Source organism: Elephas maximus, chromosome 20, assembly GCF_024166365.1.
Source record: "Elephas maximus indicus isolate mEleMax1 chromosome 20, mEleMax1 primary haplotype, whole genome shotgun sequence".
In the NCBI taxonomy this organism is placed as follows: Eukaryota; Metazoa; Chordata; class Mammalia; order Proboscidea; family Elephantidae; genus Elephas; species Elephas maximus.
This window is the reverse complement of record NC_064838.1, coordinates 49,246,598-49,261,444: the sequence shown is the minus strand read 5'-3', so window position 1 is coordinate 49,261,444 and position 14,847 is coordinate 49,246,598. Positions and strand designations below refer to the sequence as shown.

Here is a 14,847-nt window from a genome sequence, read left to right as displayed (position 1 = left end):
TTCTTTGCTTTTAAATTTTTTGTCATAGGATTTTCTGGCATCTGATAGCATTTTGTAGACCATTATTTTTTTTTTTCCTATTTCTTTTTTGATCTTTAAAAATTTTTTTTTAATGAACCATTTCAAACAGCTGAAAGGATATAAAGGATAATTTAATGAGCACCTATGTATTCACCATCCAGCTGCAGAAATAAAACATTACACAGTTTTAGCCTGTCTCCCCCTCCTATGTGTGTTCTATCCTCTCACCCCCCGCCCCCGCCTCCCCACCACCACAGAGGTGGCCCTTACCCTGAGACACAATGTGGTTTTCAGCATCGTGGTCCCTATGAGCCCAGGATCCACATCTCTGGAAGTTTCCTCCTGGGACCTCATCTCCACCCCACTTGAAGCCCTGAGCCTCCACCAATGAGATGAGCATCCTGTGCATGTTCTCATTCCCTCCCCGGGTCCTGCCCATGATGAGCCTTTGGACCTTCGTCCTCAACACAGACCAGTGGGGAAGCGAGTCCTTGTTCTGAATGACAAATCAGCCAAGTACTGCCCGTCTCGGGAATGAGTAGGTCCTCGCCTGGGCAGGAGAAGGATGGGTAAAGAGCTTGTGGTAACAGAGGGGGTCAGCCAAGGGGAAGTTGGGCGAACAGCAAGCTCTCAGGAGGCCAGACTGCTTTTCCCCTCTCTCACCAGGCCCAGCAAAGAGCATGTGTGATCAGGTGGGGAGGAGAGGCCGGGAGCAGGTGCAGGGCTGAGCGCATGCTGGCTGGAAGACCACTAGAGTCACCCCAGGACCTCTTTTGTGACAAATTGAAAATATTTCCATAATTGAACTGTAACGCTGAACTTTTTCTCTGCTGCTGATAAGAGACCCTTACACGTGCCCTCTTGCTCTATTCTGCTCTACCTATCATCTCCCTGAACATGCTGTCTGTCTGTAGCCCCCGCCCCCGAGGGCTAGTGCTCCTCTTCCCAGGTGCCCCTCTCCTGCCCACCATCCACCAGGATTCTCCTCACCCTCCAGGCCCAAGTACCTCCTGAAATTCCCACCTCAGCCCTTCTGCTTCCCTGTGGCTGAGCCTTCCCCCAGGTGCTCAGCCTTGGCCGCCTTACTGTGTCCGTGTGCCTGTGTCTCTGTCCACCAACCAGCTATTGGGGGCCCCGTCACTTTTTTGTACTTCCCACAATGCTCAGCACAGTATACACTTGCAGGAGAGAGTTCTTGATTGATTTAGCTTTGCAGTTTCCTTAGCTGGAATCTTTATCCTGTGGGGTCAGAGCTCCCTTGCCCTTTCAGCATGTAAAGATTTTTCTGTTTCTTCTGTGGCTTTTCCCTTCCCAGAATTTTTTTGTAGGAAAGTTCTGACTCCCAGACCTCATCCTCTATGCTGGGAGCCCTTCACATGGCCTGTTAGAGTCTATCGGCCCACTCTGGGGAGATTGGGGATGCTCTGTCAGCTCTCAGATCCCACCCGTCCACCCTAATAAACCACTCTCACTCACTCTGGACCCATTGGGGACCTTGGGGCAGCTGAGTTCCATTGTCCTGCTGTTGCATTAATTTCCCTGATTGTGGCTTCTTGTGGATGTCCACCAAGGAGGAGTGGAGCTGGGTGTCACATAGACCAGTCCCATCCCTAGCTGTGATTCATTGCAGTGTCAGACCAGGTTCTCGTTTGGGAGCTGGGCCAGGCGGTGTATTTCCCCAGAACAGCATCCTTGGCCGCCTTTTTGTTCTGCGTGCCTTTCACTCCTTTGCCAACAGCTGCACCACTTTACCTTTGGCTGGGTGTTCATACTGTGTCCCAGGCCAGGGGCTCTGCCACCGAACAGGGCAGACCTCGTCATGGAGCTTCCGGTCCACCACAGTAGTTCTCAGCTCTGGCTGAGTAACAGATTCCACTGGAGGTTGTTTTTGCTTTTTTGTTTTTTAATTTTTATTGTGCTTTAAGTGAAAGTTTACAAATCAAGTCAGTCTCTCATACAAAAATTTATATATACCTTGCTATATACTCCTAGGGAACCCTGGTGGCATAGTGGTTAAGTGTTACGGCTGCTAACCAAAGGGTCGGCAGTTCAAATCTGCCAGGTGCTCCTTGGAAACTCTGTGGGGGCAGTTCTACTCTGTCCTGTAGGGTCGCTATGAGTCGGAATCGACTCGACGGCACTGGGTTTGGTTTTTGTTGGTATAAACTCCTAATTGCTCTCCCCCTAATGAGACAGCCCGCTCCTTCCCCCCACTCTGTTTTCGGTCCATTCTGCCAGCTTCTAACCCCCTCTACCTGCTCATCTCCCCTTCAGATAGAAGATGCCAACACAGTCTCAAGTGTCTACCTGATCCAAGAAGCTCATTCTTCACCAGCATCTTTTTCTCTCCCATTGTCCAGTCCAATCCCTGTCTGAAGAATTGGCTTTGGGAATGGTTCCTGTCCTGAGCTAACTGAAGGTCTGGGGGCCATGACCGCCGGGGTCCTTCTGGTCTCAATCAGACCATTAAGTCTGTTTTTTTTTTTTTTAATGAGAATTTGGGGTCTGCATCCCACTACTCTCCTGCTCCCTCAGGGGTTCTCTGTTGTGTTCCCTATCAGGGCAGTCGTTGGTTGTAGCTGGGCACCATCTAGTTCTTCTGGTCTCAGGCTGATGTAGTCTCTGGTTTATGTGGCCCTTTCTGTCTCTTGGGCTCATAATTACCTTGTATCCTTGGTGTTCTTCATTCTCCTTTGGTCTAGGTGGGTTGAGACCAATTGATGCATCTTAGATGGCCACTTGCTAGTTTAAGACCCCAGATGCCGCTCTCCAAAGTGGTCCACTGGAGGTTTTTTAAAATGCAGGTGTCTGGGCCCCACCCACTGACAGTTTTTACATCTTAGAGTTTAGGCATCAGTTTTTTTTTTAAGCTTCGGAGTTGACTCTACCCCACTGCCAAGAATAGGGGCTACCATATATTGAGTACTTTCTCTGTGACTAACATCATCTAGCCCCTTCTGCACATTGTCTGGTTTAACCCTCACAGTAACTCTGGGTTTTAGGTAAGATTGGTCCAGGTCCACTCATGAGGAAACTAAGGCACAGAGAGGCCAATCTATCCACAGGCACACCACTCACAAATGTAGAACTCAGATGTAAACCGGGGCCAACAGTCTTCCAAGCCAGTCTCTTAACCCTTGTGCTGTGCCACAGCTGCTCTTTCCTCCTGCTGCCTGCGTCCATATGTCCAGCCCCCTCCTGGACACCTCCTCCTGGGTGTCGACAGTATACCTTGGCTCAACTGGTCAGCCCTTCCCCAGAACCTGCAGGTCAAATCTCTTAATAGCTTAAGGTCACCACCATTTACCCATCTGCTAAAAATGGAAACCTAAATTTTACTGTCTCCTCCATTTTGTCACCCCGTCCACCACCATAATATTCCATGATTCCACTTTTTTTTTTAATAATTTTTATTGCGCTTTAAGTGAAAGTTTACAAATCAAGTCAGTCTGTCACATGTAAGCTTATATACACCTTACTACATACTCCCATTTACTCTCCCCCTAATGAGTCAGCCAGCTCCCTTCTTCCAGTCTCTCCTTTCGTGACAATTTTGCCAGTTTCTAACCCCCTCTACCCTTCCATCTCCCCTCCAGACAGGAGATGCCAATACAGTCTCAAGTGTCCACCTGATACAAGTAGCTCACTCTTCATCAGCATCTCTCTCCAGCCCATTGTCCAGTCCCTTCCATGTCTGATGAGTAGTCTTCGGGAATGGTTCCTGTCCTGGACCAACAGAAGGTTTGGGGACCATGACCACCGGGATTCTTCTAGTCTCAGTCAGACCATTAAGTCTGGTCTTTTTATGAGAATTTGGGGTCCGCATCCCACTCTTCTCCTGCGCCCTCAGGAGTTCTCTGTTGTGCTCCTTGTCAGGGCAGTCATCTTTGTGGCCGGGCACCATCTAGTTCTTCTGGTCTCAGGATGATGTAAGTCTGTAGTTCATGTGGCCCTTTCTGTCTCAGGCTCATAGTTATTGCATGACCTTGGTGTTCTTCATTCTCCTTTGATCCAGATGGGTTGAGACCAACTGATGCATCTTAGATGGCCGCTTGTTAACATTTAAGACCCCAGACGCCACACTTCTAAGTGGGATGCAGAATGTTACATGATTCCACTTTTTGTCTTGATCTCTGAATTGCCAGTTCTCCTCCTCCAGCCTCAGAGTTCAGTAACCCTCTATCTGGCCTCTGGGATTTTAATCTCTTCCTCTCCTTATCTGATCCGCACAACACAGACAGCTGAGTTCTCTTTCTAAAGCATCGCTGTTACGTGATGGCTCTGGGCTGTCTGTAAAGAAAAAATCCCAGCCCAGCCTTTAGGCCTGGCATCCAGTGCTTTTGTCAGACCAGTCTTGGCCCATCTGCTCTGCTGACACAAGTGCCCTCAGTTCAGCCATGTTGATTTCCTCAGCATCTCCCAGATATCCCGTGCTTACTTCCACCTCTCGGCTTTACCTATGCTGCTCCTCTGGCTGGGATCCCCTTTTTCCCACGAGTCCACCTGGCAGGTCTGTATATTCCTCAGGACAGCCCTCAAACATCACTTCTTGAAACTTCCTCCGATTCTCCGGAGTAGTTGGTTGCTGCCTGTGTGCTTCCTCAGCACGGATGTCTTCTACAGCATGTAGCCCATTTTACTAGAATTGTTTGTCAATCTCCAGAAGACCATGATCTCCCTGGAGCAGAGACCTTGCTTTATCCCTGAATCCATAGTAATGAGCGCGCGAAAGCACAGGCTCGGCACTGAGGAGGCGTCTGGTGAATGTTGGTTATTGAGGCCCTGTGCAGGCCTATGCGCCACCTTTTTTCTTCTGTTTGGACAGGTGCGTGGCCAGAGCAGACTCTGTGACGTTTTGACTGCTGTTGGCTCCACCAAAAGTGTGGACCGTTAGAACATTTACATTCTGATCAAAGATTCTGTAGAAGAATTCTGATCAAAAGGGGGGAAATGCAGACCAGAATTTCAAGTTCTCACAAAATCTAGACTTTGTAGAGCCATGGAGGCTGGATAAACCCCTGAAACTGTTGTCCTGAAATAACCTTTAAACCTTAAACCAAAAACATCCCCTGAAGTCTCCTTAAAATCAAACAATAGTTTAGCTTAACTAGTAAAGAATGTCTGCCTTGAGCATTGTGCTCTTTTCAGAACTATCTATATGGGATCAAACTGACAACAGCAACTGGAAAGATTAGACAGGAAACTTAGGGGGCAGTAAGTTTATGTTAATGGAGAGGAACAACTGAAAAGGTGGGTGAGGATGGTTGCACAACCCGAAGAATGTAATCAATGTCACTGAACTGTACATGTAGAAGTTGAATTGGTGTATATTCTGCTGTGTATATTCTCAACGAACAACAAAAATAGATTATTTTTTAAAAAGTGTAGGCGGAATAAGAATGCAAAATAATCACAAACATATTGTCTTAGACATCAAATACTGCTATAACGAATACCTCAAGTGGATAGAAGGGCTGGATAGCAAATCCGAGGAAAGTTCTGGGCAGTAAAGGAAATGGAGTATCTGAGGGCAGTTGCTCACAGTTGCTTGTGATTCACTAAGAACTAAGTACAGATCACTAATCTTCCATAACAGATAGTACTGGTAAAAAGAAAATAAATAAAACTTGATTACAGTTTAAACAGAAGCCATTAAAATTTAGAGCTGTAAATTTTGACCTGGGAGAACTGGAGGCTGTAGATGGGTTACTAACCAGTGAAAACTCACGAGGGCATAAGCTGTTACAGGAAATTTGATAGAGACCAAAAAATAGTTGGGGAGTCTGAATGGGCTCATCAAAAACAACTTTGGTAAAATGAAAATGGAAAATAATTGGGAACAATTTAACTGTTCTGTGCAGAAAATTAATCAGGAGGGTTCATGTGGCCTAGTGGCATCTTCTCAGGGAAATTCTTTGTCAATATCCATCAGTGTTATCATAATCCTGAAGAGTCCACATGTTGTTGGGATCAGTATGTCCTATCCCTGTGTGTATGGTTGCTGCTTTCAAATAACTGTCTCCACCATGGAATGTGAGAGCTCGTGGAACCCCAGTCTAACCCTGACGCCTTTCCTCTTTCTTGCAGGGGGCAGTGCCCAAAGGAAATGCCACTAAAGAATTCATCGAGAGTTTACAGCTGAAGCCTGGGCAGGTGGTATACAAGTGTCCCAAGTGCTGCAGCATCAAGCCTGACCGGGCCCACCATTGCAGGTACAGCCTGTCCGGGCTTACCTACCCACCTCCTCCCCACCCTCCTGCCTCCTCCTCCTCCTCCTCCCATCCCCTGGAGGAGTGCACACTTCCACCACAGGTCAGTCAGCAACAGGACCTCTGAGCCTCCCCTGCTCTGGGCACAGAGTGACTATGAGTCTCCCTCCGGTCCCAGTGGGCTCATTAGATTGGACAGGGCATTCAGTTTGGGGTAAGACTCTGCCACATGTGACATAGGGCCCTGGGCAGGCCCTTGCCTCTGCCATTGTTTCCATGTCTGTACGAATGAGGGGATTCCTGCTTTCCCCACCTCACGGCTTTCTTAAAAAGTCACAATGAGAGAAAACCTTAGAAAATTGTGAATGTCTGGTACTTTACACATTCAGGAGGTTGGCTTTATTCACTTATGTTTTACAGATAAATGAAGAAGTTGTGCTTGAATGAAGGCTTTTCTTTTAAAACAAAACAAAACTTCTAGAGGTTGTGACAGCATGTGGAACTTAGCCCAAAAAAGCCATTTCCCCATCTTATCTGTGGTGATTTTTCTTTTTCCGATTTTGAGGTTTCTTTGTTCTTTTGAGTCTTCTTGACTAGAAGACTTCTAGCTATATATTGCACTTTATCATTACAAGGGTAACTTTAAATGCTGAACTACGGAAATACAAAAATGTCACTTGGTCCCTGTTTCAGACTGGTGTGTGTTTGGAGTGGGGAGAGGGTGTAGGGGAATGAACTTGCTCCTGATGTCGGGAGGACACACTCGTCAGGCTAAGGCTGTGGAGCCACTGGGCTGTGGGAGAGTTGGAGCCTCTGAAGGGTGGCATTTCTGTGTGGACTTCACTGCTCACCTCTCAGAGGAGAGCAGTCTCAGCAGCCAGATTCCATAGACAGGTCTTAAGTACCTGCTCTGTCCCAGGGACCTCCAATTCTGTCTCATCGTCAGTCAGCTTAATTAAGTCCTCATGGTCACCCCAGTGGATAAGTATTGCCATAGGAAAGCTTCTCCCTAGATGAGGAAATTAGCGCTCAGAGAGTTAAGTGACATCTCCAAGGTGACACAGCTGGTGAGTACTAGGGATAGAATTAGATCCCAGTGGTTTGGGCTCTAAGCTCAGGGCTCCTTCTACTAGAAGTCCAGTTTGGGGATGACTCTTGTGACTATATAATTGTGTGTATGTATTTGTTGGTCTTCCTGTCTGTCTGAGAGAGACCTGGAGATCTCCCTGACTAAATGCCACCTGCTTGAGAGTGAGGCTGAGGAGTCTACCTCCTTGGGTGGTCTACTTCATCTGGCTTGGGCAGGGGCCCAGGGTGATTGCTGTCTTCTGTGAGGTTTTCTGTCTCTGGGTCAACTTGCTTCTCAGGTATGTGTTAGAAACTAAGTCAAGAATTGCTCCTTGCAATGGAGATGTCAGTCTAGTCTTTTCCTGCAACCCCCAGGCTTGGGAGCCAGCTGTTTTCTAGGCAGCACCTGAATGAAAAGGCCCAGCATGCTTATGTGATTTCTCGGGCACCCCAGTGGGCTGGAGTAGGCTCTGGCCTTGAAGCTGGACAGGTTGGCATGGGAAGTCCAGTGCTGTCTCTGCTACACTGTGGGAGTTTGGGCCAGTCCCTGCACCTCCTCTGTAAAAAGGGTGAGATGAGAGTTGTTCCTCTCTTGGTTGTTGCAAGGGTTAAATAGGAATAACTGTAAGTCATCTAGCTCAACAAGTGGGAGCTCTTTGTTAATAGAGAAGTGTGTGAGGAGTTGGAGAGATGTTGGGTTTGTAGAGGTTGGACAAAAACAGGAGGTGTTCACTTTGTAGAAAAGGGGCTACCACAAGGGTTCTTTTCTCTTCCCTGCCTGAGCCCTCAGCCGCCTCCACTGCCTGGCATTTTCCTCACCACCTCCTTCTCGCCTCTTTCCCCAGGATGATCCAAGGGAAGTATTCTTGGGTGCTAGTAAACAAATCAGCTTGAGCAAAACAAGAGCTGCTGATTCAGATGAACTCGAGTGAGATGCCCATGAGTTGCCCATTCCTGCCTCAGGAAGTCTGTGCTGACAACTGCCCTTTTGTGGTGGCACATGGTAGCCCAAGCCATCTCGGGGCCCATGGTTTGGGATGAGCAGAGCTCCAGCACTCTAGACAGAGCTGGGTTGTTTGTGGCTGGTTGAGCTGAGCAGCCTGCCGTCAGGTTAGGGAAAGTCAGTGTCAATCTTGCCTGCTCAAGCAAAGGTGTATATGCACACCCATGTGTCTGTGCCCATCTTTTTGGTCTCTTTCCTCTCAGAAGAGTCCAGAGAATTCTGAGATTGTCTCTGAGTCTGGGGTATACCACAAACAGATCCAGACCTGGGCCCTGTCAGTGCTCTTTCCAGCCCTGTGAGTGTGCATGGGTCTATCTTCCAAGGAAAGTCACTTGGCACCCTGGCTATTTTCATCCTGGCATCAAATCTCTTATTCATGAGGAGACCACGGAAGCATTTGGAAATCCTGTGAGGAGAGCCATTTATGCTACTGTGGACAACCAAGGCATTAGGCTTATGCGTTAGGTTCTTTTTTGCACGAGGAAGCAGAGACCTCTGACCTTGGCCAGGCCCCACTCCTACCCCCCACTCATGCTCCATGGCCAACAGACTGAGATGGTCATGGGCTGCTTAGAGCCCCTGCTAGATTCTTGCTGTTTTGTCTTTCTGTAGTGGTGTCATGGTTATGATTACTGATAAAATTTAGACAGCACTATATAGTTTTTTGGAGCCCTGGTGGTGCAGTGGTTAAGAGCTTGGCTGCTAACCAAAAGGTCAGCAATTTGAATCCACTAGCTGCTCCTTGGAAACCCTATGGGGCAGTTCTACTCTGTTTTACAGGGTCAGTATGAGTCAGAATTGACTCAACAGCAGTGAGTTTAGGTTTTGTTTTGTTTTTTATGGTTTTGAAAGCATTTTGCACACATTATCTCCTTTGGTGCTGACGGTGACTCTGCAAGATCAGGGGTAATTCTCCTGGAGCTGGTTTGGAGAAGTTCAGTTTCTTGGCCCTGAGCCCAGAGTAGAGACCTGCCCTCAGAGCCCCTGTTCTTTCCACTTCGCTGCACTGTCTTACCCAAAATAGTTTCTGACCTGAGGTCAGGGCATGGTGCCTTTCTGCTTAAATTTTAATCACAGCAAATGAGGCGTAAAATAAAAACCTGTATGTGAAGCCGTGGCCCACTTAGCACTTTTTTGCTATTTCTTTTCATTTTCCCCACTGGAGCATCCCAGTTCCATGGGTTGAGCTGTTTCCCAGGCTTGCTTTTTCCCTGTCGGCAGCGTCAGAAACGTCTTTCAGCGGAGACTTGCCAAGCGGGGGTCGAGGGCTTGATCTTGGGCTTGTAGTGGTAGATTAGACATGGCAGTGACCCTGGGGTGCTCCCAGCCCAGGCAGGGCCAGTGGGCTTGTGCACCAGGAAACAGCATGCTAAGTGCTGCTACAGGAGAGACACAGTCTCCCTGGGACATCTCCCAGGACACGCAGGAGAGCCTCAGCCAGCTCCTTTGGGGCTAAGTACCAAGAAAGGGATGTCGTATGAGCCTAAAAGAACCTGAATGCATTTGAGCCAATGAGCCTGTTGGGTTCGATCAAGCCTTAGAAGGAAGTGTTTTGGAGCCTGAAAGTTGGTAGGGAACCTGGAGAGAAGAGTACCTGCCTGCTTCTAGAATAATGGTTTAAGGGGCCTGGGAAACCTTGAAGCCAGAATCACAAAAACATACCTCCATTTAAGGTATTTGGTCTTTTACGACACGCTGCCAGGCATCTGGTCCCTGTGCCCCAGGAGCTCACAGTGTCTCTAACACAAGACCCTGGCTCGGTGCCAGAAAGGAGTGCAAGGTGAGAGCTGTTGGACACATAAGGGGAAGAGCAGTTCATTCCCTGAGGGAGAAGCTGAGGAAAGAGGCGAGCCTCTATAGAGAAGGAGTGGAGAAAGGGCCCTCTAGGCATTGGGGCCAGCCACAGCAAGGCAGGGATGGTGACTGTACAGTGTGCTTGGAGAAGGCTGGGCAAGCTCCTGGGGTGCGTGAACTCTGAGCCTTTCTTGGCCACTGTGCTTGGGCTGCCCTGCTACGGTCTGGGGCGAGGACACATTGAGCCCCAGGCCCACCGTGCCATGGGGACTGGGGAGAGGGCTGGCTCAAGGCGATGGACTCCCCAGTGGGGTGTCAGGAGTTGCGGTTGGAGGCCCACATTTCTCCCTCTTCATGTCAGATGGTGAAACAGCAGGCCAGGGGTGGGCCTGGAGTACATTCACTGACCCTCTCGTGGACCACCTCCAGGCCTTGCCCTTGGCCCTCTCCGAGCCCTGGCACCAGAGGCACTCAGGCCAGGCATTTTGTGAGCCTTGGGCTAGCCAGTCTTTCAGCAGTGGCCCACAGTGAGGTCACGAGGGTGGCCTCCCCTCACCCACACTGTGCTCCAGCGGCCCAGGAGCCTGCTTCTGTAAGCCAGGGCGAGAAGACGTGCATGTCGGCATTTCATGTCTCAGGGACCAGAATTTTGGACCAACTTTTGCAGCTCCCAGTGGGCTGTGCCCGCTTTTTCCTTCTCGCTGAAGGATGTGCATCGTTCTCATTTGGCTGCCCAGCGTGACTTTGCCCACCGTGAAACTCGGCTTCCCTGTGTGGACACCTTGTCTCTTCAGAGGGGCTGGGAGGAGAGAGCAGGGCGGATTTGCTGTGAGTGCTGTTTAAACACTTGGGCTGCTTTCAGAGGCTCTCAGGCCACTCGGCCCCTCTGCTGCTGAGCAAACACTGCCTCGGAGCACCCACTTGACCATCCTTTTGGAAATAAGCACAGATGGAAGAGGAGCTGTTCAGGAGTCCAGAGCAGGCAGGAGGGTACCCTCAGGACTTTTTTCCCCAGACGAGGAGGGGATCAAGAAACCCCAGAGCTGAGTGTCTTGGGAAGTTCAGACAAGAAATGGGCTGAGTGGGTGCTCCAGGGAGGGAACAGTGAGTGGCTCCAGCTGGGGCTTAGGACGTGGGGGCAACTCCTGCTTTACTGACTACTTGTCTATGCTTTTAAAGTTGAGTACTGGGAACAGGTGTCACCAATATTAAAATATATATCTGTACATGTATACAGAGAGGGAATGGGGAAATGGAGTCGCTGGTGCCTGGCTTTCTTTGTGTTTCCCTCCATGCCCCTTTTGTGTCACCCGTATGAGTCAGAATCAACTTGACAGCAACGGGTCTTTTTTGTTGTTGTTGCTTGTTTTTGGTTTTCTTACCCTGCCCTCCTGGCGCCCAGGGAAGGTCCTGGAGCTGAGCCAGCATCTCTGAGATGTGCCGGTTCCCCATATATCCATGTTAGCAAGGCCTCGGAAGTTGTTAAGAAGAGGGAGGGTGGAGAACAGTATAAAGTCATCACTCCTTTGAGCCTGACCCAGTACCTCTTCTTGTTGTTCCTTCTAATAACTAACTTGGTATAGGTTCAGGGTGTAACCATTTTGACCAATGTAGCTCAGCTAGGAAGTGGGCAGAGACAGACCCAGGTGTGCTTTCTATCCAAGCTCACGCTGCCTCTTTAGCAGCCAAAGACTTGGCCATGAGCCCCGCCATGGAGTACTCCTTTGGAGTGGTCTGCTTCCAGGCTCTGGGGTCCCGGGGAACATCTCACCTCCATACCTGGACGAGCACGCCCTTTCCCTGGGTGAGCAGGACTGCAAGAGCAATCAAGCACCATGCGTGAATGCAGCCCTTCTCCTCTGAGAGGGACCCTGCAGCCCAGCCCTCCTCCAGAGCACACCCACCATTGCCCACTTCAGAACCCAAGCTACGAAGACCTTAGTTATAGAGACTAGTGGAGGGAAAGCTGGTGTGAACAAAGGAACTTTTACCAAAGAAACCTAGTTGTACTACTTCTCAGTTTGCATTTTTAGTACTTCAAACTGTTTATATTCCCAAGATAGACTTTAGGGAGCCTATCTTAATTAATCGAAAAAGAACAATTTTCGATGTGCACATCTGTTGGCAAATGGAGCCTTCTACCCTTTAGCTTTGGAAAGCTTTGCCTTTAAGCCCCATTAACGTTGCATTCTTGTTTCATGCTATTACTTCATATTTTCCCGAAAGGAGAGGGAGGAGTTTGCTATCAAGAAAGCTTGAAACCATCTCAGTCCAAAAATTACCCCCAATGATAAGTTAATAGTATGCAAATTAACAAGATTATCTGCTCAACGGTTAAGCTTAAATACTTTTCTGATTTTTTTCCTGTTTAGTGGGTGTTATCTTAGAGCCGAAGATTCTTGTAGGGGGCCACCTGTTGCCCTGAGACACCCTGCACTTGACCCAGCTCTGAAGGAGCTCTCTTTCCTTCCGCTGACTCTCTAGAATGGAGGGGCCACACCCTTCTGGGTTGGGCCTCAGGGTTTTGGTCATTTGGGGGAAATTAAGAGCAGCAGTTCTCTGTATCCCATCCCAGTCTATGAGGTTTTTCAAAACCACTTCTTCAGTCTGTTCTCTTCATAAACCAAATTCCAAATGTACTGTTTCCTCAGGGAGGCAGCTTCTTTCTCAGCCTAGTCATTTCCATCCTAGTTATAGGCCAAACAGTGACTGCACCCTGGGGGTCCCGAGCCTGCATTGCCAGCCCCTTGCAACCAAACCAAAAACCAAACCAAACCCAGTGCCGTCGAGTCAATTCTGACTCATAGCGACCCTATAGGACAGAGTAGAACTGCCCCATAGAGTTTCCAAGGAGCACCTGGCGGATTCGAACCGTCAACCCTTTGGTTAGCAGCCGTAGCACTTAACCATTACGCCACCAGGGTTTCCCCACCAGCAAAACACGTTGTAGCGCCCCACAGAATGCCACTTCAGAGGGTAGGACTGGAGAAGACGAGGTCTCTGTTTCTCTCTGGGCCCAGCTGCCTCTCTCTGGTCTCCCAGCCAGCCCCCCTCCCCTCCCGACTCCCTGACAATACCCCTCAAGGTCTGGTTTGTGGGCTGTTTCAGCGTTTGTAAGCGGTGCATTCGGAAGATGGACCACCACTGTCCCTGGGTCAACAACTGTGTCGGCGAGAACAACCAGAAGTACTTCGTCCTGTTTACAGTAAGTCAGCTTCTGACTTCTGCCCCTCCCTCCCTGAGACAATGGACTACTTGAGTCCTTTGAAAGTTCTCAGCACTCAGGGTGTTCTTTGTGCAGTTTGAAGTACTGCCAGTCCCTGTAGATCTCCACTTTCCTGCCAGAGATCTCCATGGCTCAACAAGTGCCTGTTCCTAAACCCTTCACTTGAGCGTTCAGAAAATTCATTCATGTCGATTAGCTATAAGCAACGGCTGTGTTCTGGGCTCCCATCCCAAGAATTGGACCTATGTAGGTAAAGAGCACAGCTTCGTTGCTGCCCTCAAGCCTTCCCTCAGCTACAGGTAAGTGGAGTATGTTTAGTGTTAGAGCTGGAAGAGCCATTGGCAGTCAGCACCCTGACTTTTCAAGTAAGGAGAAGCAACAGACCTGGAGCAGCCCGGAACAGCCCAGCCCAGCTGGAACCCAGGTCACGCCTGGTGACCGGGCTTTGCTGCTGTTCTTGTTCCTTACACTCCCAGTGAATGGCTGCTCACCTCAGGCCCTGGGCTAGAGGAATCACCCAGTGTCTCTCTGGCCCCTGCCTCCTGGTGAGACCTCAGCCAACTATGACTTAAATGGTCCTGGGTGGGGGGTGAGAGATTCTGAGCGTGCCCACATCCTGCTAGTCAGAAGGTCCTTGCAACAATGGCATCTGCACTTCTTTCCCGTTTCAGATGTACATAGCTCTCATTTCCTTGCACGCCCTCATCATGGTGGGATTCCACTTCCTGCATTGCTTCGAAGAAGATTGGACAAGTGAGTATGCACCAGGGACCCCTCCCGCTCCAAGGTGGGTGTGGCCCAAGTGGGAGGTGGGCACTTTGCTCCCTTCCTGGTGCCAGGGGTCAACCTCATTTTACTAGATCTCCTGCAAGCCTATGGAATGACCAGGGAAGAAACAACAGAGGCTCTACTCTCTCCTCATGAAAAAGAGCGGGCCCTTAAAGTCAGATCCTCAGGTAAGGTAGTAAGTGGGACAGCGTGCCCAGGAAAATGCAGGCCCCACACAAGGAGGCAAGCTCCAGGGAGTCGGAGCCATGCTGGGAGAGAACTTTTGTTTCTGTGTCTTTAAATGAAGCACTTTATTTATTTATTTATTTTAACCTTTTTTTTTTTTTTAATGCTTTAAGTGACATTTTACAATTCAAGACAGCTTCTCATACAAAAACTTAAAGGCACATTGTTATGTGAACCTAGTTGCTCTCCCTACAACGTGACAGCATACTCCTTCTCTCCACCCTGTATTTCCTGTGTCCGTTCAACCAGCCCCCCTCTGCCTTCTCATCTCACCTCCAAACAGGAGCTGCTCACATAGTCTCATGTGTCTACTTGAGCTAAGAAGCACACTCCTCACCAGTATTATTTTATGTCTTATAAAAAAAAAAATATATAGTCCAGTCTAATCTTTGTCTCAAGAATTGGTTTCAGGAATGGTTTTAGTTTTGGGCTAACAGAGAGTCTGGGGACCATGACCTCTGGGGTCTCTCCAGTCTCAGTCAGACCATTAAGTCTGGTCTTTCTACTAGAAT

At 49.0% G+C, this 14,847-nt stretch overlaps 1 protein-coding gene across 7 annotated transcripts in view; it reads left to right on the top strand.

The window, feature by feature from the left end:
* Positions 1-14,847, top strand: part of ZDHHC3 (zinc finger DHHC-type palmitoyltransferase 3) — a 65,325-nt gene that overhangs the window by 28,416 nt on the left and 22,062 nt on the right. For 5 of the 7 annotated variants that reach the window (XM_049862009.1, XM_049862013.1, XM_049862010.1 and 2 more), the window contains exons 3-6: positions 6,109-6,233; positions 13,204-13,300; positions 13,993-14,074; positions 14,182-14,277. In XM_049862009.1, coding sequence (XP_049717966.1) covers positions 6,109-6,233; positions 13,204-13,300; positions 13,993-14,074; positions 14,182-14,277 — 400 coding nt within the window. The remainder of the gene's footprint in view (positions 1-6,108; positions 6,234-13,203; positions 13,301-13,992; positions 14,075-14,181; positions 14,278-14,847) is intronic. The other 2 variants (XM_049862011.1, XM_049862015.1) reach the window with 1 other exon arrangement.